This window comes from Nomascus leucogenys, chromosome 15, assembly GCF_006542625.1.
Source record: "Nomascus leucogenys isolate Asia chromosome 15, Asia_NLE_v1, whole genome shotgun sequence".
In the NCBI taxonomy this organism is placed as follows: Eukaryota; Metazoa; Chordata; class Mammalia; order Primates; family Hylobatidae; genus Nomascus; species Nomascus leucogenys.
Genome location: NC_044395.1, coordinates 48003114 through 48030607, shown reverse-complemented (window position 1 = coordinate 48030607; position 27494 = coordinate 48003114). Strand labels below are relative to the sequence as shown.

The following is a 27494-nucleotide window of genomic DNA, read 5'->3' as shown; positions in this document are numbered from 1 at the left end:
GAAGGTGGTTGGCTGATGGCTCCTTGAGGCTAAGCTTATAAGGAAACAATAGAGGATCTTCCTCTGCCCCTTCCCTGTCAGCTTCATCTCCTGTTATCTACTGACACACATTTTACATGCTCGTGATTCCCTGCACACACCATGTTGTTTCATACTTCTGGGCTGTTGTTCCTGTTGTTTCCCAGTATGGTGTATTCCACGGTTTTCACGTGGCTTAATCATACTTTTTTTATATATATACTTTAAGTTCTGGGGTACATGTGCAGAACATGCAGGTTTTTTACATAGGTATACACGTGCCATGGTGGTTTGCTGCACCCATCAACCCATCACCTACATTAGGTATTTCTCCTGATGCTATCCCTTTGAGATTCAACTCAAGTGTCACCTTTCCAGAAACCTTCAAATTGGACTCAGTTTACTCTTCAGTGACTTCTGATTTCTCTGTGCATTTTTCTCCCTCATCATTCATACTCTAAAACACTGAGTTATGTATGAATTGATCTCCCCCACTACTCTGTGAGCTTCTCCAAAGGGCAGGCTTTGTGTCTTGTTTATCTTTATTCTCCCAGAACTCAGCAATGTACCCAGTATATAATGATTATTCTAAAAACTCTGGTTGAATTACACTGGACTGAACCAAGGTGGGAAGCATAAGGATCCTTTGCCTATTTCATTTCACTTCAGATTAGGCACTCTGTCCAAAGAAAAGTAACTATATCAGGGTTTGTGATTCAGCTCTTGGCGATTTATGGCCACGTGAGTTTGTAAATACAGTCCCACATTCGAACCATGGCCAGTCCCAGCTTGTTGTTCTCACTGCTTTTGGGAGCTGTCATTCCAGTCAGTGTTTCTGCAGTTCCTCATTCATTGTTATTATCCAAAGTAAGCACCTGTTGAATGCCATTGTGCTAAGGGATAGGTGGGATTTGGAAAAGGGTTGCAATTTCTGCTGTTGAGATTTCACAGGCCGCACTCCTGTAATTTTGTTCCAAGGGGAGAGAGCAGGAAAGGGTTAGATGACTTGAAACATTGACCCACTGGCAGGTGGATCACGAGGTCAAGAGATCGAGACCATCCTGGACAACATGGTGAAACGCCATCTCTTCTAATAATCCAAAAATTAGCTGGGTGTGGTGGTGCGCACCTGTAGTCCCACAACTTGGGAGGCTGGGGCAGGAGAATCACTTGAAACCGGGAGGTGGAGGTTGCAGTGAGCCCAGATCACGCCCCTGTACTACAGTCTGGCAATAGAGCGAGACTCTATCTCAAAAAAAAAAAAAATACAACCAACAACACAACAACAAAACAGCATAATTCTCAGGTATATTTATAAAGTTCTATTTTTTTAAATTTGTGGGACTTCTTGGAGGGAAAAATTAGTAAATAGAAGCTGAGTAAAAATGTGGTTTATAAAGAGCTCATAATAAAAGTTTATAATAAAAACTTTGTAACTAAAAATATTATACAAAAAAGTAGTGTAAGCCTTCTCAATTCCTGTAAAAACATTATACGTAATAAAAATAAGTCAGTCAGATTTTATTCTCATAAACAAAATCTATGCAAATATTTGAAAATCACCACCAAATTTCAGGCAGTTCTTGAGGTTTAAATTTTATCTCAGAGGCTTTTGTGTACTCTATTCACAATCAAATTAGGTTCATTCAGGATATGATGGAATCAAAAGTGTGCAGTGCAATAAAGATGCAGGGAGCAGTTTTCAAGGAAATTCCTTGGTGGGGAGTTCTACTCTTCACTCATTAATCTCAGTTTTTCCTCAGTTAGGGCTGCCATGTTTGTCATAAGGGCTGGAATAGGGAACACAGCTTAACGGTTACCTGAGTGGGCTATGAAGCTAGCTTCCTTTTATTCTAATCCTTCCTCTTCTACTTACTGTCTGAATGGGGAAGTCAATTAGCTTCTGTTTGCCTCAGTTTCCTCATGTGTACAATAAATGAGCTAATAATGCCTACCCCATAGATTGTTGTGGATATAAAAAGATTCATTACATTTAAGGGGTTTAGAGCAGTGCCTGGCCCATAGCAAATGCTCAATAAATGTAATTACTCCCTAGCTTCAGCCTTTTCTTGTTCACTGGCAAATGCCAGTGCAGCTCAGACATCATTAGTTATTTATCCATGTATTCATTTAACAAACATTTTTTGAGTACTGGGTATGTGATTGGCACTGTGCAGGGTGCAAATGATACAGAAAATGAGTAAGATACAGCTCTTCTCTTTAATAAGTTCATGGTATAGTGTGTGTGTGTGTGTGTGTGTGTGGCGAGGCTAGAGATGATGGTGTAAAATAGTCTTTCAATTAAACAGACAATTCTAACGTGGGATGATAAATGCTCTGTAGTGAGAAGCACATGGCTCATTTGGATCATAAGGAAGGGAACTTAATGCAGTCTCAGAGGGCCAGGAGAGGCTTTCCAGCAGAATTGGTATCTAAGATGAATATGAGTTGGCCAAGTGAAAGTTGAGGGTGAGATGGGGTAGGTGTATTTCATACCACAGTAGCTGCCTCTCTAGAGGCCCTAGAGCAAGGAAATTATATAAGGATCAGTGTGGAAAGTCAGGCAGGGGGTGGCCAAAAGCAAGGCCAGCTAAGGGTGAAGGAGTCAGATTAGCAAGGGCCTTTCCTATTATGCAAAAGAAATTTGGCTCTATCCTGTCCTACTGGGTGGAGAAGCCCTGAAGGCTTCTAAACAGGGTTTAAAACACTTACATAGTTTCTCTTGTTTGAATTAGTATCTTTTAAACATTATTTCTGATTTCTGACAGAATTTACTACTTCTACCTTTGGGTCCCTCTGTTTCTCTATAGGCTCCTATCATGGCACTGTATTGCTTTATTGAACTTACTGTTTCTAATCCTGCCTGCCCTGGGAGACTGAGGGCTTCTCAAAGATTGTTTTTTATCTATCTCTGTATCCTTAGGATCTGGAACAGTTATTGATGCTGAGTAGGCATTCAATGGAAGCTTGATTTTAAAAAGAAAAGTTGATTTTAGAAAGAAAGCATTTTTTTCTTATATTTTTAGAACAAAGCATTATCAGATAAAATCTGGCCCATCAAGTCAACAAAGTGAGTAATCTTGTTCACTCTGAAGGCAGTGTGAGCTCCATGAGGTGCTGCCCAACAGATCTCTAATCCACCTGTCCTTCTGTATGCTCTTTATTAATCACTGCTGGGCAAGCACTGTGCTAGGCACCAAGGGAGATATAAATACGCTGAAGATAGCATTAGATAGTTATGAAAATGTTACATATGTACACAAAACAAACTCTATATCCCGAGGGCCTAGCACAGTGGTGGTACTGCTCAGTCCTCAGTCAATGTCTGTGAATAAATAACAAGTGAAGAAAGGGTGAGGGATATGTGTGAAATATATGGTATACATAATAAATGCTCCAAGAGTCCAGATGAGGGAAAATCTGTGAGATGGGTAAATCTGATAGGGTCTCATTGAGGTGTCCTAGCCTTGGAAGATGAGTAGGATCTGGAGAGATAGAAGGAAAAAGTGGAGGACTCTAAAGAAAGAGAAATAGCATGAACATCACTTCATGCAGACTAATAATGCCTGAAGGAAATATAAGCCATTGGAAATTATAAAAGCTCTGATAACAATTGGGGTATACTGGAATTCACACAAATGAACCAGTTTTCTAGGCATATTGTAATTCGGCCAATGAATGTGGGGAGATCAGCAGTTGCTTTAGCAGACAGCCAAAGTGGGCCCTCATGACAATGCTAATTAAAGCAAAGTTAATTAGTTAATTAAAACGGAAGTGGCAAATGGCAGTTTCTAAATTTCAGTTAAGGTGGAGGCAACACTAATGATTCTGCCACCTGACTAGAATCCCAAGGGAGGGTTTTGCCTTCTGAGAAAATTTATAACTCTGAGCTGTAGGTCTCTGTCATCAATTTAGCCATGAAAGGCCCATTGCATTTTAGAACCCCAGTTCCATGTGCCTGGAAATTCTGAATCTTGCAGAGCTAGAACTTTAGATTCATCAGATTCAATGCTTTATTTAGGTCGGAACTGGCCTTGTGTTCATTTGTCAATTTGCAGCTGAAGTGAATGGCTTAAACGGGAGCCTGGCATTATCTGCTTGACAATGATTTGATGCTGCACCATGTTGTGCTGGAAATTAGTGTCTAGAACCAAAATGTTAATCACAGGGACCTCTATACATTGATGGCATAAATAGCATGTTTCCGTATAAAAAAATCTGTAGTGACTCATTTCCATTTAAATAAAAATCTCCCTTTGCTATTTCAGTGAATTGAATGACTGATTCCGGGCACTTTTCTATTTGTGCTCTAGGTTGAGCCAATTTAACTTCACAGAAAATTGTTGGATCTGTTAGAATTACCTCTGTTGTCTCCTTAGGTGCTCAGAGAGCTCAAAGTGATTCTTTCTCCATGATGAGAGGTGGAAATTTGCTTCGTCTAGCCCCCTTCTCACTAAAGATATGAACTACTCTTTGGGCCCCATAAACATGTCTTCTCTTGGGTCTATGATGATGCTTTCCGAAGTAAGTTCTTTGGAGCATCAGTTCTTCAGAATGTTAAGAGGTTTACTTGGAAAAAAATGGTCTTGTGTATATGTTTGCAAAATGATAGAAAGAGTTAACAAATAGATGATAGGTTTCTACAGTGCAAGACTTCTCAGTGTTTATCTCCAATAAGAGAATAGAGTTTTTCACCTTTTTGACCAAATAACTTCTTTTTCATGGAGCTATTTAATTTTTCAAAGAATACACTAATTTTCCAGAGAAAACAGTCCATATATGCTCAGCTCTAGTAATCATCAGCTAAGACTTTAATTTAAAAACTGTTCCATTACTCATTAGTCGTGAGACAATAGGCAAGTCTTCTCACCATGCAGGATCTCAAATTCCTCACCTGAAAAATGGGAGGATTGTTGCTTCAACTTGCAGTGTTTTGTGACAATTAGAAATGTTAGACTAGTTATACATATGAAAAGTTCTGTAAGGTGGCAGAACATAGTGGGTAGGTAATAAATGAACCATTTCGGGGACTACTTTGATTTGAAACTTTTTTCCAGTCTTCTACTTTGTGCTCCACTTCATCTTACGTCCTTCCTCTTCTTTGCCCACTTCTCTGTTCTATTCCTCTTCCTTCTGTGACTACTACCACTGTGACTACTAGGTGCTAACATTTTAGGTACTATGCACTGGATTATCTAACAAACACCTGACACACCATTTTTTTTTTTCCATTTCCATGATAGAGATTGAAGAGACTAAATGTCACTTTCTCATATTCTCTTATATTAGACAGTTTGGGCCAGTGAGACACAAGGGCAATTCTTATGGGACTCTGAGAAGACTTTTGTTTTCCCTAATGAAAATATACAATGTATGGAACAATGACAACTATATTACAACCATTAGTAAAAGGCCTAGAGAATGGCAGAAGTGTTTGCCTTTGCATCACTGAACCAACACCCGAAGCAATCTCCCTCCACAAGTTTTAAAACGTGAGGAAAATGAACCCCGAAGTGTGTGTTTGAAAACAGGCTTTCTGCTACTTGCAGACACAATTCTAAAAGGTTGAGGTAGCATTTATTGAATACTTTCTACGTGCTGGTACTAAACACTTAATGCATATTACCTCATTTACTAGTCAAAATAGGAATTATTATCTATGATTTTACAGTTGAGAAAACAGACTAAAGTGCCTTATTCAAATTCATAGCTGAATTGAAATCCAGGTGTGGTTCCAAAGCCAGAACTCTAAACTAGTATGCTGCCTTTGCATTTTCCATCTCTGTACATACAACTTTCCAGGAGCCTGTACTAACTTTTGGAGACATAGTTAACATAATCTTAGATATTATTATGTTATTCATTTTGAGATATACAATTAGTATCCTCTTTAAGACAGAGAGCCCTTACCATCTGCCATTCCATGTGGAAGGGACACACACACCCCATCCAGAAACAGACGGCATACCCAATCTCAGATTATAGCAGCCTGTTTCTTCATACACCTGACAGAGGACAGCAGAAGAGGGCTGGGCCGAGCATGGTAGATGCTTCTCCACCGAAGACCTACATCCAGAGACTTGATTTACCTATTTAAGCCCACATGACATCCCAAGAGATGGGCTCAATGGCGTATTAAAATTTTCAAGCCTGAGAAGCACAACTCATGGAAGTGATTTAGAAGAAAATGTAAAAATATTAGAAATACTTGAATTTATTTGTTTCCAATTAGTTAAGCTAAAGTGTGGCGAACCATGTGTTATACATTGGCTTCTATAAAACTAATTATCAAATGGGAGCTGAATCCCTGCATAACCAGCTATATCCTACAGTGTAATAAATAATGCTAAACATCTTGATTTTGTGTCACAGAGAAGAAATATTTAGTTTTGGAGCTCATGGAAGCTATAGAGGAAAGGAATTTTAGTTTGCATCTCTTTCTAATGACTGTGGGTTAAAAAGGAGCACAGATATCAGATGCATGTGATACAAAAGAATTATAGCTTTCCCTGCCCCTTTTTCTTATCCATATCAAAAGCAGGTTCTAGCTTGAATATTCCAGTTGATGGCAAAAAAAGAAATCTCCATATAATCAGACTATGGCCTGTGTCAGCTATAATCACATAGACAGATCAAGATTTGCCAAGATTGCAGAAAGAAGACCAAACACTTGCCAAAGATCTCTCCTTTCCCTCTTTCAGATTCTAACATCCAAATGCACAGATTTCAAAATTGTAAAAAACTACATGGCCCTGTAGGGAAAACAAGTTAAAACATTGCAACAAAAATCTTTAGAATTTCCATTTTCTAGTGGTTGGCACTATCAGTAAAATTTGTTGCTTTTGTTTGTCCCTTTGTTTATTAAATTAGAAACAAAACAGTTGAAAATATTTATTGAATGTTACTAGAGAAACATTATAACTATAGTAAAGCAAGGGATCAGTGATCCAATTCTTGAGCAGAGACTGATGACCACAGGAGTGAGAGAGATATCTGTAATACAGGACACTGTTGTCTTAATCTTATAAAAGTTAATAGGACAACTAGGGAGTAAGAGTGTGCACATTTGAAGACAAGCATAAAAGTACCTACCACATTAATACCATCCCAAATTCATTCAACAAACATACCAAAAATCATTATTGAGCATATTCTATGTGCCAAGAACCCTTCAGGTGTGCTTGGCAGGTATTGAAGGCACAGTGATGAGCAAGGTAAAGAAGGCCTCCACCCTTAAGGAGCTTGCTCTACTTAAATTGGAACATAGGATGTGCTACACAGAATGGCAAGGAGCTGGACAACATAAAGATCGAGATGCCCTGGAAAACTCAGACTGTATAATCAATGTCTCCATAGGTTTGTGCTGCCGTTTATAGTGCTGTCTTTGTTATTAAGATCATCCAGATTGTGTATTTGGTACAGTAACTTTCGTGAGTAAAAGAAGACTGACAATGGTTAACTTAGTTAATCAAACAGCAAACACTTAAGAAGGGCTATGTGGCAGACCCTATACACATGTTAACTTATTCAGTCCTCACAACCAGTCTATGAAGTATGCATTTCTTTATCTCCATTTTTTCGGAGGAAGAAATCAAGGCATAGAGAGGTTAAGTGAATTTGCCTAAGGTTCTGCACCCGTTAAGTGATGCTGCCAGTATTTAATCCCAGTGCTCTCTAGCACTATACTGTGCTACCTTCAATAAAGTGCCTACTATGTGCCAGCCATTACACATATTATCTCCTTCACTTTTTACAATCCAGTTTGTCAGATGGTAGAAATAAGGTGCAGAGAGATGAAGTAGCACTGCTGTTGTTCAAACCCAAAACAATCTGGCTAGGCAGTCAGTGTTTTCTGCCACCACTCCATGCTGTCTCCCTAAGGGGCTGTCTCTAGTTAGCTTTTTAGGTGCTCAGACATAGACCCCCAATTCCCTCCCTCCATCAATATGCTTGTTTTATATACCAGGCTTTCCTGGGAGATTCTGTTTACATATAGGACTTGAAGAAAAGCTGATAAAACAAAAGTTTGAAAAATAAATTTTCTTAGCCAAATGGAAAGGCTGATCTTGCAGAAATTTCAGAAAAAGAATGGTTCATAGAGGAGTCAGGAAGGCAGATGGAAAATAGGCCAGCAGGTTAGATATATGAAAGGCCTTCTGTGTACAGACCATGACATTGCCAGGATTTATTGAAAAAGAAGACATGAATTACAGTTTAATTGAACGTCTTGTACAATGTACGTGGAAAGAGATGAGAAGTGTAAAACAAGTAGAAAAGAGTTGAAAGAGGTAAGAGTACAAATTAATAATGTAAACAAATTGGACCTTGTGGATAAAATTCAACTATCCTCTGAGTTATTTTCAAACCTCAGCAGACATAGTATCTTTACCATCATAATAAGTCATGCTTTGAAGATTTAGGACTGATAGAAAAGTAGGACTTTCCTGCAGGCTAAGTGATGGTATAGGAGAATAGTTCAAGCAATGTTATTTAGATATGTAGCTTCCATTTGAAAGCTACATATCTTCCATTAATTTATCTAGGTTTTAGAAATACTGTTAAATTTCAGAAGAGTTAGCAGGGCTGATTTCTTGACCAGCTCTTTTGATGTGTACTTCTTAAATAGAGGTGATACTTAGTCCCAATTATCAATAATTGGTGTTGCCTTTTTGGTACTTCAACATTTTTCGCAAGCCACTGATAACATGATCTTATCTTTTGAAGTGCGTTGGGATCATTTATCACATAAGGAAGTTCCTTACTTGGGGGGAAATCACTGGCTTTTGGCTTTAGATTCTTTTTGGATTGAAATGATCAAATAACTACTACCTGTGATACTGAACTTGGGGTGGGATGAGGCTACAGGCAACAAAGAATTGGGAAACTGACTGGTTGTTTTTATGTGCAAAGTCACTTTGTTGTTTTGCCCTTTTCAGTTGCTTAGACATCTCCCAAAGATTTCATCTTGCCCATTAAGAACTAAAATACAAATCCTACACTCTTGTGCTTCTATTGGATGGGCATTTAAGCACTCTTCTGGCTTGAATAAGGTTTAGGCACGTGCAAGTGCAGTCTGATGTGTCGAGTTCTTGTCATTTTGCTCTCAGTATAATCTTTGTTAGTAATATATTTTTACTCTGTTCTGGTGAACTAGAATTTAACCCCCAATGTCACTCTGTTCCCTCAGAACTTGAGGGTCCTTGCCTTGGCTTTGTGAGCTAACTCTGCTCCGTCTGCCCTCTCAACCTCACTCCCCATATGCTGTAACTCTGCTTTATTAGAGATTTTTAACTTCCATGTTTCTAGACTTGGCCTGAGTAATTGGACCCACATCCCATTAACCCCATAAATACAATTCTATGAGAAGGTCCATGCCGTAAGTCACCCTGCCTCACATGGTTTCATTTACTCGGATTTCTACCATTTAAAAGACCCAGGAAACACATGCCTCTGCTCCAGTTTTAGGGGCCAGCGCCCCTCTAAGCCCCCACAACTTTTACCTTAAGGTTTCCCCAGAGGAGCCCCTTCTCTTCCACAGGTTGACTAGGCTGCTGGATCTGCTGGCTGCGGAGGATGACTTGCCATCCCCTACATGCATGCGCACCACGGTAGATGTGGTGAAGGCGCTGCGCACGTTTCTCTCTGGTTTGGCCAGGATGATGTACACCTTCGGCACAAACATGCAGCCTAGGGCCACTGTGGCACTGAGGCTGACTGAGAAACACATGGTGATGATTTTGTAGTTGCTGCCAAAGTAGATTGGCACAAAAGCTAGCCATATAATGCAGGTCGTGTACATTGTGAAGGCGATATACTTGGCCTCGTTGAAGTTAGCTGGAACATTTCTGGTCTTGAACGCATAGAATGTGCAGCTCAAAATCAACAATCCATTGTATCCAAGTGGAGTGACAACTCCTAGGTTGGTGGTGTTACAGATCAGGTAGACTTCTCGAATGCTTGGGTAGTCATGCATTATGTCAGGAGGCTCCATTATAAAGAGGGCAACGATGATGCCCAACTGGATGCATATGAGAATGAAAGCAATCACTAGCTGGGCACAGGCACTCATGAATCTGGGCTTTTTGGTACAGATCTTCTTCTTGCTGCCAGCCAGGATCCTTGCAATACGGTTGGTCTTTGTTACAAGGGCTGAGTAGCTCATGGCTGGGGAGAGACCAATGCCAATTCTCTGAAGGTAGCAGTAAATCTGTTTGGGCTTCGCAATGAGGCAGAAGGTACATAAGTAGCCCAGGCAGATGCCAGCAAGGATAATGTAGCAGAGTTCCCTGCTTGAGGACTTGACTACTGGTGTATCACGGTAAATGATGAAGACTACAGTAACAAACAGGGTGGCCAGGAGGCCAAGGCAGGCAAACACCACAGCTGCAATGGGTTCAGGGTCACCCCATCGAAGATACTGTACTGGGATCAAATCACAACCTGCAGAGACACAAACAGATATTGTAAAGGAGGGAGAGATGTTGACTTGGGTCACATATCCCTAAGTTACAAGCAGCTGTTTATGATCATTTCAGTTTGTTCCCCATCTACCTTTCTAATTTCAGAATCTCATGCTACTCATTGTTTCATGTATTCATTCAGAAAATTTTAATGATGATATTACTGAACACATACATGGTCTGTGATATGAACTATTCTAGGTTCTGAAACAAAATAATGCAGAACATGTTTCTTGCCCTCATAAAAAAATAATCAGTGGTATTTTAAACAATTATAACTGTGATAAGGGCCATGAAGAGGTATAATATGGGTTCTAAGCAGTCTCTGGAAGCAGCAAAGGCCTCCTACAATAGGAATTAGCAAATAAATGTGTTGGTTTGATGGAGTTGGGGATTTCATGGGCTTGTCAAACTTACAGTTAAACTACATTAACTGTAAGGAAGAGAGGCATGAAAGGAAGCCACTGTATGATAGTGTAACAAGTGGCCTAAGATGAGGCTGGGAGGTAAGCAGGAAGGGGATCTTGCAGGTTAGAGAGTCCTAGATCAGGTAGGAAGTTATTCTAAGGATCTATGTAGAGCAATGACAGGCTCAGATTTGTGTGTGCGTGTGTGTGTGTGTGTGTGTGTGTGTTTTAAACATTCCTTTGGTTTCTATGTGGGTTTTTGATGAGATAAAGTTGTGGACACATTTAAGACTAATTTTAGAGCCATATAGATTGTTTGAATGGATGTGGGAGTGTGTGAAAAGTGAAAAAGGTATGAAATATGACCAACACTAGTAAAGAAGAGTTGGAATTTTCAGAGAATCTTGTGGTTTAGATGTTTCAGAAGATTCTGTTAAAAAAAGGAGGATGTTTATTTTTATAAGAAAACTGACCCCAAAGGCAAACAATTGGCAGGCAAGGGAAGTGCACCACTCTCAAAATCATTCCTTATTCCTTATTTATGACATGGAATTTTTAAATTATTCCTTGGTTATATAGCAGAAAAATAGTGACAGAATATAGCATCATTTGGATTGTCTGTCTTTTACAATTTTTTAGGACAGTGGTTCTCAAAGTTGGCTACACACTAGAATCACCAAGACTATATATATACATATTTACACACATATATAAAATCCTGAGACCTGGGTGTCCCATTGGTTGAGCTTCTCACTTAATTTGTCTGAGTGTGACATGGGCATCAGGATTTTTTAACAATACTGTAAGTGCTTCTAATGTGCAACCAAAGTTGAGAACCATTGTTCTAGGAGGATCATTCTTGTCAGTTAGACTTTTAAAGAAAATAGACTTGAGATAGCTTCACTGAGTAAGTAGGAAAGGAGGCAAGTAATCTGGAGCATTGGGCATTTGAGGAATGTAGCAGAAATGACTAATTGCATGTCAATATCTATTCTCCCCTTCATTCTCAGCAATAGACTTCTAATTTCATTTGGGATGGTAAAGGCATCAGTTACAATACTACATTTTTCATCAACCATTGCTGTGAAATGTGGCATATGAATGGGTTTTAGCCAATAACATGTACACAGAGGATTCCTGAAAGGAAAATGACTCATGGTAGAAAGTAACCTTTTTCCCTTCTTTACTTTATTCTTCTGCTGCCTGACATATAAACATGATAGCTAGAGCTCCAGCAGTTGTTTTGGACTTTAAGGTAACTTGAAGGACAGAAAATGTGTTCTGGGTTTGGAAGAGAAAAATAGAGGGGGCTCCACTCCCTGAGAACCATGGACCCCCCACTACCTGTGGAATATGCATATCCACATCTTGTTTAAGCTTCCTTTATTTATTTTCTTGATATATGCAGGGAAAACAAATCCTCATTAATAAGGAGTAAAGTTTTCCTATTAACTTGTCCTATCCCATGATCAAGGGTGTTGCAGTCAGTGGCTTTGAATATCAATGGTTACTGGGAGGTAGGGGAGGCAACAGTAAGTAATGACAGCAAGGAGGCATGTAGTTGTTTCAAAATATGCCTAAGGGTAGCTTCGTTGTAGAAAGGGAAGGGAAAGGAAGAGGGAAGGGAAGAAAGAAGGGAAAGAGAAGGGGAAGGGGAAGGGGAAAGGGAAGGGAAGGGAATTATTCTTCCCCTTATTTCTGCTCTGCTGCTGTTTTGCTTTAAGATCTCGCATTTCAGATAGTACTATTAGTACTATAATTAAAGTCATAATGGATTTAATAGGAGTTATGAGCTAGCCTGGGATTCTCAGCACACTTTGCAAAATGTTTCTATGGGAAAATGTATTCTTACTCTAAATAATTGTGCATTTAATATTGAAACAAAGGGCTTTAAATTTTAAAAAATTGTGGATAGCTCAGACTAAATATAACTAAATACAAAACAGTTGTGTTATATGACCTCATTCATTATAAAAATACATATCTCATTGCTAATTAATATACCTATATCCATATTTCTAGTCATCTATGTTCCCATGTGCTTCCTATATAGTTGGAATTCAACCTCTGATACTTTAGTACGGCATAGAGTTTAGGCTTATATTTACAAATTTGCTCCTTGGAGAGGCTATTTTACAAAAGAAAGTATCAATCATATATATATATATATATATATATATTTTTTTTTTTTTTTTGAGACATAGTCTCGCTTTGTCGCCCAGGCTAGAGTGCAGTGGTGTGATCTTGGCTCACTGCAACCTCTGCCTCCAGAGTTCAAGCGATCCTTGTGCCTCAGCTGCCTGAGTAGCTGGGATTACAGGCATGCCCAGCTAATTTTTTTGTATATTTAGTAGAGACGGGATTTCACCATGTTGGCCAGGCTGGTCGAACTCCTTGCTTTGAGTGCTCCACCTGCCTCGGCCTCTCAAAGTTCTGGGATTACAGGCATGAGCCACTGTACCTATCCCATTCCTATATTTATTATTTTATAATAGTTCATTTATAGCAATGATTTGATAATAAAATTTATTAAATATATAGAGGTCTGTTTCTATTGCTAGGTCATATGCTGCTAACGTCCATAGCAATTTACTTATATAGGAAACGTTATGTTTGTATATAGGGCAGGAATCTTTTCATTACCTAAAAGAATGAGCTGGAAAAAGTAATTAAACACTTTAGTTTTACCTCATTTTTTCCTACTGTTCTGCTAAATCTTAGTTGTTTTCATCTTAATGTAATTAACAGTTTAATTTCTAAATACTTTGCATAGAATAACATTTACTACTTTTTTATCAGTTATATTTTTGAACTCTTCATGTTCAGCTTATTAACATCTGTGTGAAACTAAAGAAAACTCATTAGATATATGTGTTAAAAATGTACATGAGGCTTGCCTCTAACGTGATGTAATTATTTTCACAAATTTTTCAGAATTTATGTGTTTAAATGAATGTTTCTTTTATTTAATGTAAACCATTTAGAAAGTCTTACATTTAGTTTGATGCCTTCATTGCAAAAAATACTGTTGTAACTATTCTCTAAGAATAGCAAATTGGACTCTGATTAAAGAGTTATAATCACTGAATCTTATAATTGAATAAGATCTTAGAGTTTCCAAAAAATGGATGTGTATCACAATCACTTGGGAAGCCTACAAAACTATAACTCACGAGTCTAAACTCAGAAGATTTTGAGTCAGTACATTGTGGTGGGACAAAGGAATCTTTATTTTGAATAAGCAACTTCAGTAATGCTCTATTAGTCTTTGGTGCTTGGTTTGCAATTTAACCTTAGAGATTATCAAGCCAAATTCTTACCCATTGTGCAAATGCCTTATGTGATAACTCCAAGATGTAATCATCCTAACCTTACTTAAGGCTTTTTATAAAATATATCATCTCAAGGGCAGCACTGGTGGTGGCGGTGGGGAGATAGATTGAAAAGGCAGGAGGTTGTGATGGCAAGCGAAGACTGGAAATGAAGAAACCAGTCAGAAGACTATCACAAGGAGACAGGGATGATAAAGACAAAAACTAAGTCACTGTACTAGAGAAAACAATTAGTATCAAGAAGAAAGGCTTTGTAGCTGATAGTAATACTGTTAACTAAGATGAGGGCTTAGGAAGCAAAGGGTCACATTTCATGGGAATGATATCTAGTTCCAGTTTGAGCATGCTGTTTGTACTGGGTCTGACCTAGTGAGCTTTGAAAAGCTGTCAGTGTGGAAGTTACAGCTTTAGGAATCATCTGTTTATAGAAGCTGAAAATCAGAGACATGGAAATAAACACAACCAATGAGGAAATTCTTAGATGTGGATGAGAACAGAGCCTGGCAGTCTGGTGTAACACCAATACTAATGAATGAGAGAGGGAGAGAATATGTCAGGGAAGATGTAACATCAGACAGAAGGAAGGAAGTGTATCAGAAGCCAAAGGAAAGTGTTAATTGGATGGCCCACCACAGTCTCCTCTAACGATATCAGTTCTGTTTCACTTTTTAAAATTCTTACCCAAACAGCTTGCACAAAGCTTCAAGCTTCAGGTTCACAGATATCTCTTCTGACATTAGATAATTATATGTTTTTTTCCCTTCACTAGTATTAGATTTATTTCTTTTGAATAAGGGATATTATACTTTCTAACCTGAAGCAAGGTCTACCAAATCTCAGAATCTTGAAATAATGCTAACCTTATTATGATATAAATTTAAATTCTCAATGATAACTACCCTTACTATGTACACTGTTATACAAATATCTGTGTAGTTATTGTTCCCAACTTCCTTATTTTCTTCTGATCACTGGGCATTTTTTCCATCAATGGTTTTATTTTTTATCCCTGTTTCATCCTTACTGTAATGGTAAGTTACTGAAAGTGTATGTAGAGGTTACCTAAGAGTCTAAAGCGCATATAATGTATAGTTTTATTATGAATTTAATCAATTTAGCATGTTATTATATTTTAAATTAAATAATCTTGATCATGTCAGTGAAATTCCTTCCTAACATGCATATTGCCATTTCTCTGGTTCTCAGAAAATGCACAATATTATATTATTTTCTAGAAATGCAGATGAAACATGGATTATAAAACTGTGGTCCATTTTCTGATAACATCTATTTAGGTAGCTATTCTCTTTTCATTTTTTTCCCTTTTATACTTGATTCATAAGTCTGTGCTTCTCTTGTATAATCCATCTTTTCGTAGCTTGAACTAACATACATTGAAAAGACAAGTTTTTCTTTTTTTAAAGAGGGAAAGTGAGCTGCCAAAACTATACTGTCCACATTCATTCTATTACTTCACTAATGTGTTTCCCATAAGTCTAATAGCAGAATGGATGATCTACTGATTTTCTGGACCCCTAAAACTGGTGTGACTGCTCATTCACAGCTGGTACTCATGCTTAGTGTTTGATTGTTAGTTTTGCAGTATTAATATTCCTGTAGTTACTAGTTTCTAGACTGCTGCATTTTTCAAACCCTGTTCCAAGTGTCTCTTCAGGGAGAGATGCCTGATGTTCTGTAAATTGGGATGAACAGGAGCTCCTTACCAAGCTCCTAAATTCCTGTATATTTTGGATAAAGGAAGTTGCTATTTACAATCTCTGAGAATAAGATGTATGTGCTCTCAGCTGCTGGTTAGGTCATTTCAGGTATACAATGAGAAGGAAGATATAAGATAGATTATAAAAAAACTGATATATTAAACTAATATGGGGATACAGAACTGACAAAGGACTCTTGTGGTTTTCCCCTTTGATATGTGAGCAACAGATCTGCCCAGAGCACAAGATGTTGACTGGTGACTAACAACATCATGCTTGCTTTCCATCTATTTAACCAATAAGCCATCTTTCTGCCTTTCCTTCTTTCTTTACCTCTCTGGATTTGGATCTCATGGATGTTGAACTGGGATTGCAGCGTGATACAGAATCAGAATTCTTTCTGTAGTGTTCATATCCCTGATCCTTTAATATTTTTTCTTTACTTAGCCTGAGCTAAAATTTTTCATCACTTCCATAATTCAGAGAATTTGAAGTGATGGGTGTCTGTGTGTGATGTGAGACATTGAGGAAACTAATTTCTCTCTGTAGCACTTACTGTATTTATAATCTAATTTGTGGTGGGGGAGTTTGATTGATTATATCATTAAGGTCTGTCTTCTCTACTTGACTAGAAGCACCCTGATGATAGGGAGTCTGTCTCTTTTGCACACAAATGGGTCCTCAGTATTGAGCATAGTGCCTCACTCATATGGTTAATAATAGCATTTTACAAATTAATATATTTTCTATACAATTAAATATAGAATTCTAATTCTAGTGCATAGATAAGTCGTTCTCAAAAAACTTTTGTGTTGCCTTCAGAAGTCCCAAGTTACAGAACTATTATGTACTGTTTTAGACAGAAGTCTAAAATCAGTTCACTACACTTGAATTTGAGTCTAGTTTCTGGAACCCAAAGAGGGCAAAACTAGATAAGCAGCTCAAAAACTTACTTCTGCCTAGGGATGTGACATGTTTCACATTAGAAATATTCCTCATGGGTGGGTGCGGTGACTCACGCCTGTAATCCCAGCACTTTGAGAGGCCGAGGCAGGCGGATCACAAGGTCAGGAGTTCAAGAAAAGCCTGGCCAATATGGTGAAACTCCATCTTTACTAAAAATACAAAAATTAGCCGGGCATGGTGGCAGGGGCCTGTAGTCCCAGCTACTCAGGAGGCTGAGGCAGGAGAATTGCTTGAACCCAGGAGATGGAGGTTGCAGTGAGTCAAGATTGCACCACTGCACTCCAGCCTGGGTGACAGAGTGAGACTCCATCTCAAAGAAAAAGAAATATTCCTAATGCTGACTAGTCATTTGGGACATTTTTTATGACTGATTAATCTAACTTTGAGTAATTCATTGGATCTGGGAAGTATGTATAGAGGAAAGAATGAGACAGTAACCAGTAAAGTCATTCTTTAAAAAGTGCCATCCAACTATGAAGGTCAGACAGATGTACTTTTCTTAAGGAGGCTGTTAATTGTAACTTTTGTTTTTCTTTTTTTTACTTTAGGATAGAAAACAAAACAGAAAAGTTCCTAAGTTTTCTTCAAGGAAGGCATATTCTATAGTTGATTGATTTTTACCATTACCTTAGCATGAAACAAAACATGGCATGATTGCTTTCTCCAATAAAAATAGAGTCTTTATCCAAGGTGTTAGGCAAGTTTTATTGGTAACTGTCTCAACAGGAAGCTGCCATATTCCTCTTTATGTCAGTATCAAAAAAAAAAAAAAAGAAGAGACTAACATTTATTGAATGCCTACTATGTATCATGTGTTATCCCAGAATTTTATGTAATCATCATAATAAAAAATGAGGTAAATATCATTATCTCTATTTTTCAGAGGGGGCAATATGAAGTTTAATTAGATATGTTAACTATCTGGGACCGAGATTAAAACTCTGTGGTTATCTACTAGCTTATTTAATTTATTTATTTTATCTCTGCTACATCAGGGGAGGCAACTTGGCCAATTACTCCTCTGAAAGAAGTCCTGAGTCTATTTAGTAGGAAACAGAATCATGGTTAATTAACAATGTCTGCATGGGCAAGGTGGGGCTAGTGGTTGCATAAATATTTGATAGCTTTATCTTGACATAAATCCATGCTTCCTCTCGAGAAATCTCATTGGTTCAAACCCTTCAGCAAGATTTTCATTCTGGGCTATGTGTCCTTAGAGTTGCTGCCAGAGACACTGATTGATCAGTTGTTTTTCTTGAGTTCCTAAAGTTTTCTAGGATAGAAAATGTTCTGAATGATCATTCATGGGACATTCCCAACTTTGCTACATAGTAGACTCATAGCCATCCATTTGTCATTGGACCTAGCCTATTCCCCATCCTTCAAGGTTTATTACACATCTCGTTTTAGATTCCCTTAATAGAATTCCTTCACAGAGCTGAAAATTCAGAGCTATAGTTTTTATTTTTGTTTTTTTAATTGGTTGTATTTTATAGGGGAATTTGAAATTGTGTTCAAAGATTTATAATTAAGACATAAAGAATGATTTAATAGTACTGCAGAGTACTAAAGGGAAATGTGATCACAGATGCACATTTGTAGGAAATAGCTTTGAAAAATATGACTTCCGGTCATATTGCACATGAATAAGAGTGGAAAAACACAGCATGTGAATTTAAATAATAAAGTGTGCTGACTGGAATAATTCCCTCCCTTTCTACTTTTCTCCAGTCCCTTTTTACTAGCTAACTTCTCCTTATTCTTCTACTTTCCAGATTCTCCTTGACGATTATGACTTTTCTGATTCCCTGAGCCTGACTGACAGGTTCCTCTCATGTGGTCAAATGGCTCCCTGGGCCTGTACCCGTCATAGCACTCGCATTCTTACTAATTGTGTATTAGTATTGTCTCTTTGACATGGTAGATTGAGCAATTTGAGAGGAGGAGACTGTTTCTTTGCTTGTTGTATTTCTAGTGCTAGTCATAGTACCTGGCACACAATAGGCAGTTAAATAAGTTGAATGAATGAATGAATGATTAACAAAGAAGAGGGCAAGTAAGGAATAAGGAGACATGCCTTTCATTTTCAGCTTGCACACAAATATTTCTTATTAATATGAGCCTTTTACTCTATGTCTCAATTTTTTCATACATAAAATGAAAATAATACAGACTTATCTATAATTAGGGTTTTAATCTGGAGAAACCCTTGCATAAGAATTCACAGATGAGAAATTAAAGAACAATGACCTGAAAAAGGTCAGTGAAGCAATTTCTCAGAAACAAATTTATAAAATGCTTAAAGTTGTTTTTGTATTTTATTGAAATAAAACATTAAACTCATCCTTTTAAAACCTATAGGGTATCAGTGGAATTTTGCACACATAATGGGAGCTATAATTTGGGTTTTACAATTCATTTCTATTTACCCTTGCTAGCTTGCCAGACCCTTGTCATGATCCCTTTCCTGCAGTTTTAGTCAGACTCATAAAATTGCTTATTTTGCAAATAAGCTGCATACTAAAAAGCACTTTCCTCCTATAGCTGGTCATCCATCCAAATGTTCAATAACTTTCTGATTTTATGACTCAGAATTTTGCAACCACTCTCCAGGCCCCACTGTATTCCTTCTGTGTTCCCATATACCCTTGATTTTCTTTTCCTTTGAGGCATACCAGGACTGTTCTAAGACCTGAAATTACATTACCTTTCCTAAGGAAGGTTGCAAAATTGTATGCATATTCTGCCACAGATTTTACCTCCTTTTTCTCTTTCCAAGCCTATTTGTTCCTAAATTTTAAGTATCGTATTGTAAGTATTCGCCACTTGAGCTATGGGCATACATTTAACTATTCAAATGCTCATGTTTATTACAGAAAGAAAATATGGGGACAAAGTGCACACATGTAAGAAAAGTGTACAAGGGGAAAGATTAATGCCTCGTCCTACCCATTAAAGAGATTGAACATTGTTCACACAGCACAGCTACAGCATTTCACTCTTGAGCACCTACACCATTCATACTACTTGGTCCACACTACTATGGTGATAGAAAGGTAATTGTTTGTTCCTTTAAAATAATGTATTGACCAAATGCTCAGGCTCTGTGACTTTACCCTGCTAGTCATTGTATTGAACACTTTATTCTTATTACCTTCTTTAATACCTACAAGGTCCTCATGCGATAGGGACCATTATTTCATCTATTTTCAGTTAAGGAAACTGTTTTCTGTTGGAACTAAAGAGCATTTGAAAGGAACCATAGAAAGAGAAACACAGACATAGAGAAAAGCAGAAGAAATGTAAAGGAAACAGCCAAAATGCAAAAATCAGATATGCAGAGGAAAAAACTCTACAGCATAGTAATGTATCACAAGAGAATTACAATGTCTTTGGGAATTATTGCTGATAGTTCAGATGGGAAATTAGCAAAAGCTTTAGGAGGGAAGGTGATAAAACCTATCTGCCTACATCTCAAGGATTAGTGTGAGGACCATATAAAATAACTTGAACAGTGGCATAATAATTATGAAGTGAGAGAAAGTGGAAATGGGGAAGTGTATACAAAAAACGGTGTGACTCAACATCTGCTAAAGTGCCTGTTTTATTAGATTATGCTTTATTATTCTGGGGAAAAGCCAGGCTACTTTCTCTTTCTAGCTTGTTTAGGTATATGTTGCCCTAAGTAAATGGTATTATGTTGTCTTAAATTGTTTGTAAGTACAAGACAGCCCATAATGCTTTGAATTTTTCATCACTTCAATTAAGTGATTTTTTAAGAGGTGTCAAGATAGGAGGGATTTATCTGCTTCATATTACTCATATAATATTTCAATGCTTTGTGAAGCATTTTCCAAGTAGGTTAGGTACTGTAGTAGTTAGCACTGTATCATAATGTTTCATGTTCTAAGGGGAAAATGTGATAATTTATTTTGGGTAAGCTACATTGATCAAAAACCGAAATCCACGAAATCACATTATTGTCTTCAGTCTGGCCATATCAGAGTGGTTTTTGACCACAATGCCATTGTTTTGGTCAGACCACCAATTTATCATTGTGAAGAAGAACGTGGTGAACATTTTTCACTGAGTGGTTTCTGGCAAGATGAAAACTGGTTTATGTTCTTTTCAGGGACCTGTTTTGATAAGTTCCATTAAGAGAGGGGCTTTCAGCACTTTTTTTCTTCTTTAGTCAGTGGCGTTTACAAGTTTAAATATACTGTCTTTTTGACTCATCTTGTAGGAAAAAAATTATTAAAAGTTAATGAACGTTGAGAAATTGGAAGAGTAAGAAGGCATTTTAGAATCTATCAATGTGTAAGCCCTGGAATCTCATTTTAAAAGAACCAAAACACAACATTGTTGTTTTTAGTGTTAACTGAAACAACTTTATCAAGCTTATTGTTTGAAAAAAAAAGTGCACAAAATTTTTCATTGCATTTTAGAGATCCTGTTAGAAAGAATCCAGTGATTCACAGTCACTTCCATATTTCCTGCCGCATCATGTCATGGAAAAAGCACTAGTTTTACAGAAAGATGGAACAGGGTCTGAGCCTTACTCTCCTGCTTACTGTGTGATCATGAGCATGGATATTTTCAATTTTCAAACTCAATTTTCTGTAAAATGGAAATCATGATCCCAACCTTTTTTAAAGTTTATTTTTATCATTTTAATTTTTATGGGTACCTAGTAGGGATTCCAACCTTTTTGAGCTGTCAGGAGGATTAGGTGATGGAACACAAACTTCCTATTCTGATAGGTGACAGATACTCAATACATGGGGATTTCTTACCTTTCTTCCATCCTGTATTCATTTCTTTAGTGAATATTCATTGAATACCTACTATGTTCTAACAGCCTGGCATTCTCAAATGAGGAAAATATATAAAAGTTACTGTATTTTGGCTTATATCCTAGCTGAAGGATCAACAGTATATGATCAGCAAAAATACATTAACACATAAACAATATAAAATAGTATGAGGTGATATAGGAGGTGGAGAAAAGAAGAGGTAGAACTGGATACGAGGGGGGTTAGTTTGTAGTATTAAACAGGTTGCTCAGGATAGACATTTGAGCAAGGAATTGAGGCAGGAAAGAATAGTAGTCATGTGGTTATCTGCAGTAAAGCCTTCCAGGCAGATAACTGCTAGGGAAATTACCCTGGGATAAGAGCCTTTCTGACCTTTTAATGGAAGAACAAAAAGACCAATGTGTTGAGAGGAAGAACCAGATGAAGTGAAGGGAAAAGTAGGTCAGACACATGACAAAGGACCAGGTCATACAAAACAGGAATTTGTAAGTACTTTGGCTTTTACTTTGAATGAAATGGGAAATCATTGTAGATTCTTATACAATGAAGTAACATTACCTGGCTTATTTTGTAAAAAGATATCTCTGCCTGGAATGTTGAGGAGAGACTGTAAGTAGGGGCAAGGGTAGAATCAAGGAGAAAAGTTAGGAGGTTATTTTCAGAAGAAAGATGATTAATGATGGTTGTTAGGCACTTTTACTGGAGATAGTGAGAAGTGGTGGAATTTGGGATATGAAGGATTAGCCAATGGGATTTCTTTACTGACTAGAGGATGTGCAAGACGTCAGTAAATTGACTCCAAACTTATTGGTCTTACCTAATGAAAGAATGGGTTTATCATCAGATCAAATGTCACAGTAAGGATAAAGCAGCCTGGGAGATTAAGAAGGTAAAGACCTGGATTTCAGTAATGGAAGTGTAGAATTTAAGATATCTATTAGATATTCAAATAAATATGTCAAGTAGGCAATGGAATATTTAAGTCTGGAGATTAGGTGAGAGATCTGGACAAGATACTTTACATCAAAATGTTTATTGTATAGATGATATTTAATGACATGAATGAAACTGGGTATGATCACCAATGAAGCAAGTGTAGACAGAAAAGAGGATCAGGCCTGAGCTCTGAAGCACTCCAACACAATAGCCTTCATTTTATTTGAAACTCATAAATGTAAAAATATCAGTGACAATAGATGCTAGATCCTTTTTGGGAAAGTTATTTTTTTATTTTTTATTTTTCCAGTGAGGAAAATGCCAAAAGTGTATAATGAAGTGATCAGTGAAACTAGAAACCTTTTTTTATCAGGGACAATGATAAGAGAAAAAAACTAATGGCAGGTTCCATGTAGTATTGTCACAGCTTATGGCTTTCTGGGATTTCCAAGTCACCATTAAACTTCTGCAATTTATTCATTTAGAATCAGAAGGGCTATGAAGCTAATCTAAATGAAGTTAAAAGAGATGTTTATAAGAGTAAGCTTAGTTCAACAAATAAAAATTGTCTACTCTCTGCCATTGATTGGGCTAGACAGTCATTGACTTAAAGGGATCTTACTTTCAAATGTAGAAGACATTTAATAAACACATGTTAGGCCAGGCACAGTGGCTCACGCCTGTAATCCCAGCACTTTGGGAGGCTGAGGCGGCCTGACTAACATGGTGAAACCCCATTTCTACTAAAAATACAAAAAATTAGCTGGCATGGTGGCATGTGCCTGTATTCACAGCTACTCAGGAGGCTGAGGCAGGAGAATTGCTTGAACCCAGGAGGCAGAGGTTGCAGTGAGCTGAGACCGCGACATGCCACTGCACTCCAGTCTGGGAGACAGAGAGAGACTCCATCTCAATAAATGAATAAATTTAAATAAATAAATAAATAAATAAACACAGGTTAAAACTTTCCCCAAATTTTCTTGTTCATTCATTCTTAAATCAATCCATCTATCTCTCTATTCATTTTTCATCACTGTATTTTAAAAACTTTATTAACAGTAGAGTGATAGTAGTATTCTTGAACAGTTAATGGGTACTAAACTTTTTGAATGCTATAAAATTGCTCTAATAATCTTATGAACTAGTTACTACTGTTATCTCAATTTTATGGAAGAGAAAACTGACACTCACAGATAAAAATTTCCATGCTTTAAGTCGCACAATGAGTCGCTGGTGGAGTGTGAATTTGAACATGGGCATGTTTGACTCCAAAACCTTTTGATTTAAACCACTACACTCTTAGAAGAAAATAAAGATGAATTGTTGCAGATTGATATTTTATGCAGCCCAACTTCTCAGCTGTACTTTGTTACACTACATTTGCCATAAATTCAACTTCCTTAGATTGTACTGGTGAGTGTGTAATGTAGTGAACTTATCTAGAGAAACCTAAAAAGTGCTTAGAGAACTGGGAATTCTATTGTTAAACAAAAGTCACTTTCTTTTACAGCTGATCGCCATTATGATCTTTGGTATTTAGGTAAGGATAGTTCCCATAATAGAGGCTTTGATGAAAAAGCGACTGTGAAATGGTGGTGTACTTGCTCTGAATGTTATATTGGAAAAAGTATTTTGAGGCACACATACATTCCTTAGATATGACATGTTTCGTTCCTTATGGTCTTTTTTTCTGCCTGAAAATTCATTTCTGTTTTACCTGGTTAGCATCTTATTCTCACATACATGAATTCCCTTTCCACCCAGAAGCTACCACTGAACTTCCAAGACCTGGTTAATTTCCTCTCATCAACGTTTACTCCCATCCTAGCACTTTCTTTCCTTCCTTCATTCATTTCTGCATTTCCTCCCCTCTCTTTTATTCCTTCATTATACAAACATTAAATTGGTTCCTACACTATGGCAGGAATACTAAATGTATTGAAATTGCCTCTTTATTTGCATATGTCTCTGCCTAGGCTCTGGGATACTTGAGAGTAGGAAGTGGGGCTCGATCATCATTGTGTGCCCAACACTGGATCTAGTGCTATGTCTGGCACTAGTTGGAACTCAAATATGCGCTAATGAATAATTTCATCCTTTGTGCCACCACTGCATTTGGTGTGTGGTTTAATTATTGTATGTATTATATGTACAATTTAATGCAATTATTTAAGTAAGGTTAGCTACCTTCCATTTATATTTGTATCATGAGAACTTAGCACAGTGTTAAAAAAAGGGTAGGAACATGATAAAATATCCTTTGCTGAATGAATTAATGAATGATAGATAGCCAGCTGTATATATATGCTCCGGTTCAGATTATTATCTAACCTAGAAACCAAGAAGCTAGATAGCAGAATTCTGAAAGCTATTCCAGTTTCAATATTAACAAGAAATTATTTATTAAAATTGTAATAATAAACAAACTTATTTCTCATCAAAACTCATCAGAAATTTCCCCTAAAGAATCAGAAACAAATAATATTTAATAGATGCCAAGAATTTTCCCTCCTTTCCTCATCTAAGTTTAATTATAATAGTCAAATAGCACATTTTAAGCACATTTGGAATAAAAAATATCAGAGCAGCCTGGAGATAATTAACATGTGAGCAGCTTGAAGCCGATTTTTTTTTTCCTTCTATAATTTCCTGAAAATATGGGGCTCTAAAATGTGATTGTGGAGAGAGACAGGTAGTATAACATAAAATCCCGCAATCATAGCACCTGGGATTTCTTTTCCACCAGTTTTGTGGTCTTGTCCATGTATAGAATGTTCCTGAGTTTTGTTTCATTCAACTGTAGAATAATATCTATCTAAAAGGATTCAAAAAGATAATGCTTAAGATAGTTATAATAATTGGAAATGAAAAGTAATCTTCCCCATGTTTTTATTTAATGTGCTTATTTATTAAAAGGTAAAAAACAAAAAAGTCCCAAGAAAAGTAGGACAAGCTGAGGAACACAAATTAAATGCACATTTGTAAAAAGAGAGCAATTCAAACACGGGAGTTATAAAACCTGCCAGTGGTTACACCTCTTGGAACTCATCCTCTGCTCCCTCCTTGATTCCTACCAACATCTCTTTGTTTAACTCTGCGGCTTTTTTCCTCTTAAGTGAAGAGACAAATATTCCAACCTCCAAAGCAATTAGGTAACCCAGGGAACCAAAGGAACTTCCTAGAGAATATCCCTATTGACATTACGCTGTTGATATGTATTGCCTTGGATGGAATAAAATGGAAGCATTTTACAGCTTCGGACTTACGTAAGATACATTTCTTTTATGATTGAAAAGCAGGAGATAATGCTAACTTCCTGTCATAAGACTTCCCACCTGGTTACTTCTTGAAAGACAAGATATTTTTGCTTTTTCCTTTTACTTAGTTTATTGGAAGGTTGGCAGCATCTGGTAAGCCCCACCTGGAAGTATTTCTGTGGCTTTGGACTGGGGACCTGAAGATCTTTAGAACTCTTACTACTTATATCTCCTCCTAAATTCTTTGATAAAAAACAAAGATTCTTTCTAGGACAACTTTTGCAGATATGTGGCAGGGAATGTTGTCCCACAAAAAGCATCTTGGCAAACGCTTTTCAGATAATTCTCTGAACGTCTAGCTCAAATTGTTGCCTTTCACTACTTTTTCTCCTTTCTCTCTCAAACCAGACTACATTTTTCTCAGAGAACTAATTACCTTGTTCTATTGATTTTAATTCCTAATCAAATCTTTGTTGCTTTTGATTCACGCTACCTTATCCTTACCCAAACCACTGGTAGATTCACATTGATTTTTGCAAAATTTTCTTACTCTTATCCTCTCTTTATAATTCCCAACTTAGTTTTATATTTTAAAATCTTATCTTTTAGTGTTAAATATTTAAATAGCACAAATAGTATGGAATCATTTAAATTATAAAATTTTTAAATATGCAGAGAAAAGTACAAATGGTATGGAATAAAGTCTATATTAAAAATGTTAATATTTTGTCATATATGTTTCAAATTACACACACACACACACACACACACGCTAAAGCTATAACTGAAACCTGTTTTGTAACTCTCATCTAATTCCCTTTCTTCTCTTACCAGATGATACTGCTATTCTGAAATCTGTATCCTTCCTTTTCATGTTTTTATACAATATCTACTCTTCACATTGTGACTATGTAAATAATATTTATAAAGCAGCCCATCATGATTGCATTTTCTTTCTTTTCTTTTTTTTTTTTTTTGAGATGGAGTCTCTCTCTGTCGCCCAGGCTAGAGTGCAGTGGCGTGACCTCCACTCACTGCAACCTCTGCCTCCCAGGTTTCCCAGGTTCAAGCGATTCTCCTGCCTCAGACTCCTGAGTAGCTGGGATTACAGGCGTGCACCACTGTGGCTGGCTAATTTTTTGTATGTTTAGTAGAGACAAGGTTTTGCCATGTTGGCCAGGCTGGTCTCGAACTCCTGACCTCAGGTAATCCACCCAATGTAGCCTCTCAAAGTGTTGAGATTACAGGCATGAGCCACCGCACCTAGCGCATTTTCTTTCATATTCAATTTTGAATGTTCCTGGAGATAATCACCTTGCTTAAAACTATTCTCACCACTAGAATGTAAATATTATAAGAGCAGATAATTTTTTGTTCATAGAAATATTTTCAGCATTTAGAACATTGCCTGAGATGAGGTTCACAACACTCTACTCCAAAATATGGCACTTTGGCATATTGAATTTTTTAAGCTGAAGGAATTTGAGAAACAGCAAGTGCAGAAAGACTTTATGTACTTCTCCCATCCTTCACCCTTGAAGCAGGTCATAAGACCCTCAAGTGAGAGCTGCCCTCCTTAGACCTGG

At 37.2% G+C, this 27494-nt stretch overlaps 1 protein-coding gene across 4 annotated transcripts in view; it reads right to left on the bottom strand.

Moving 5' to 3' along the window:
• Positions 1–27494, bottom strand: part of GRM5 (glutamate metabotropic receptor 5) — a 579659-nt gene that overhangs the window by 52935 nt on the left and 499230 nt on the right. For all 4 annotated transcript variants that reach the window (XM_030829702.1, XM_030829703.1, XM_012502874.2 and 1 more), the window contains exon 8: positions 9519–10458. In XM_030829702.1, coding sequence (XP_030685562.1) covers positions 9519–10458 — 940 coding nt within the window. The remainder of the gene's footprint in view (positions 1–9518; positions 10459–27494) is intronic.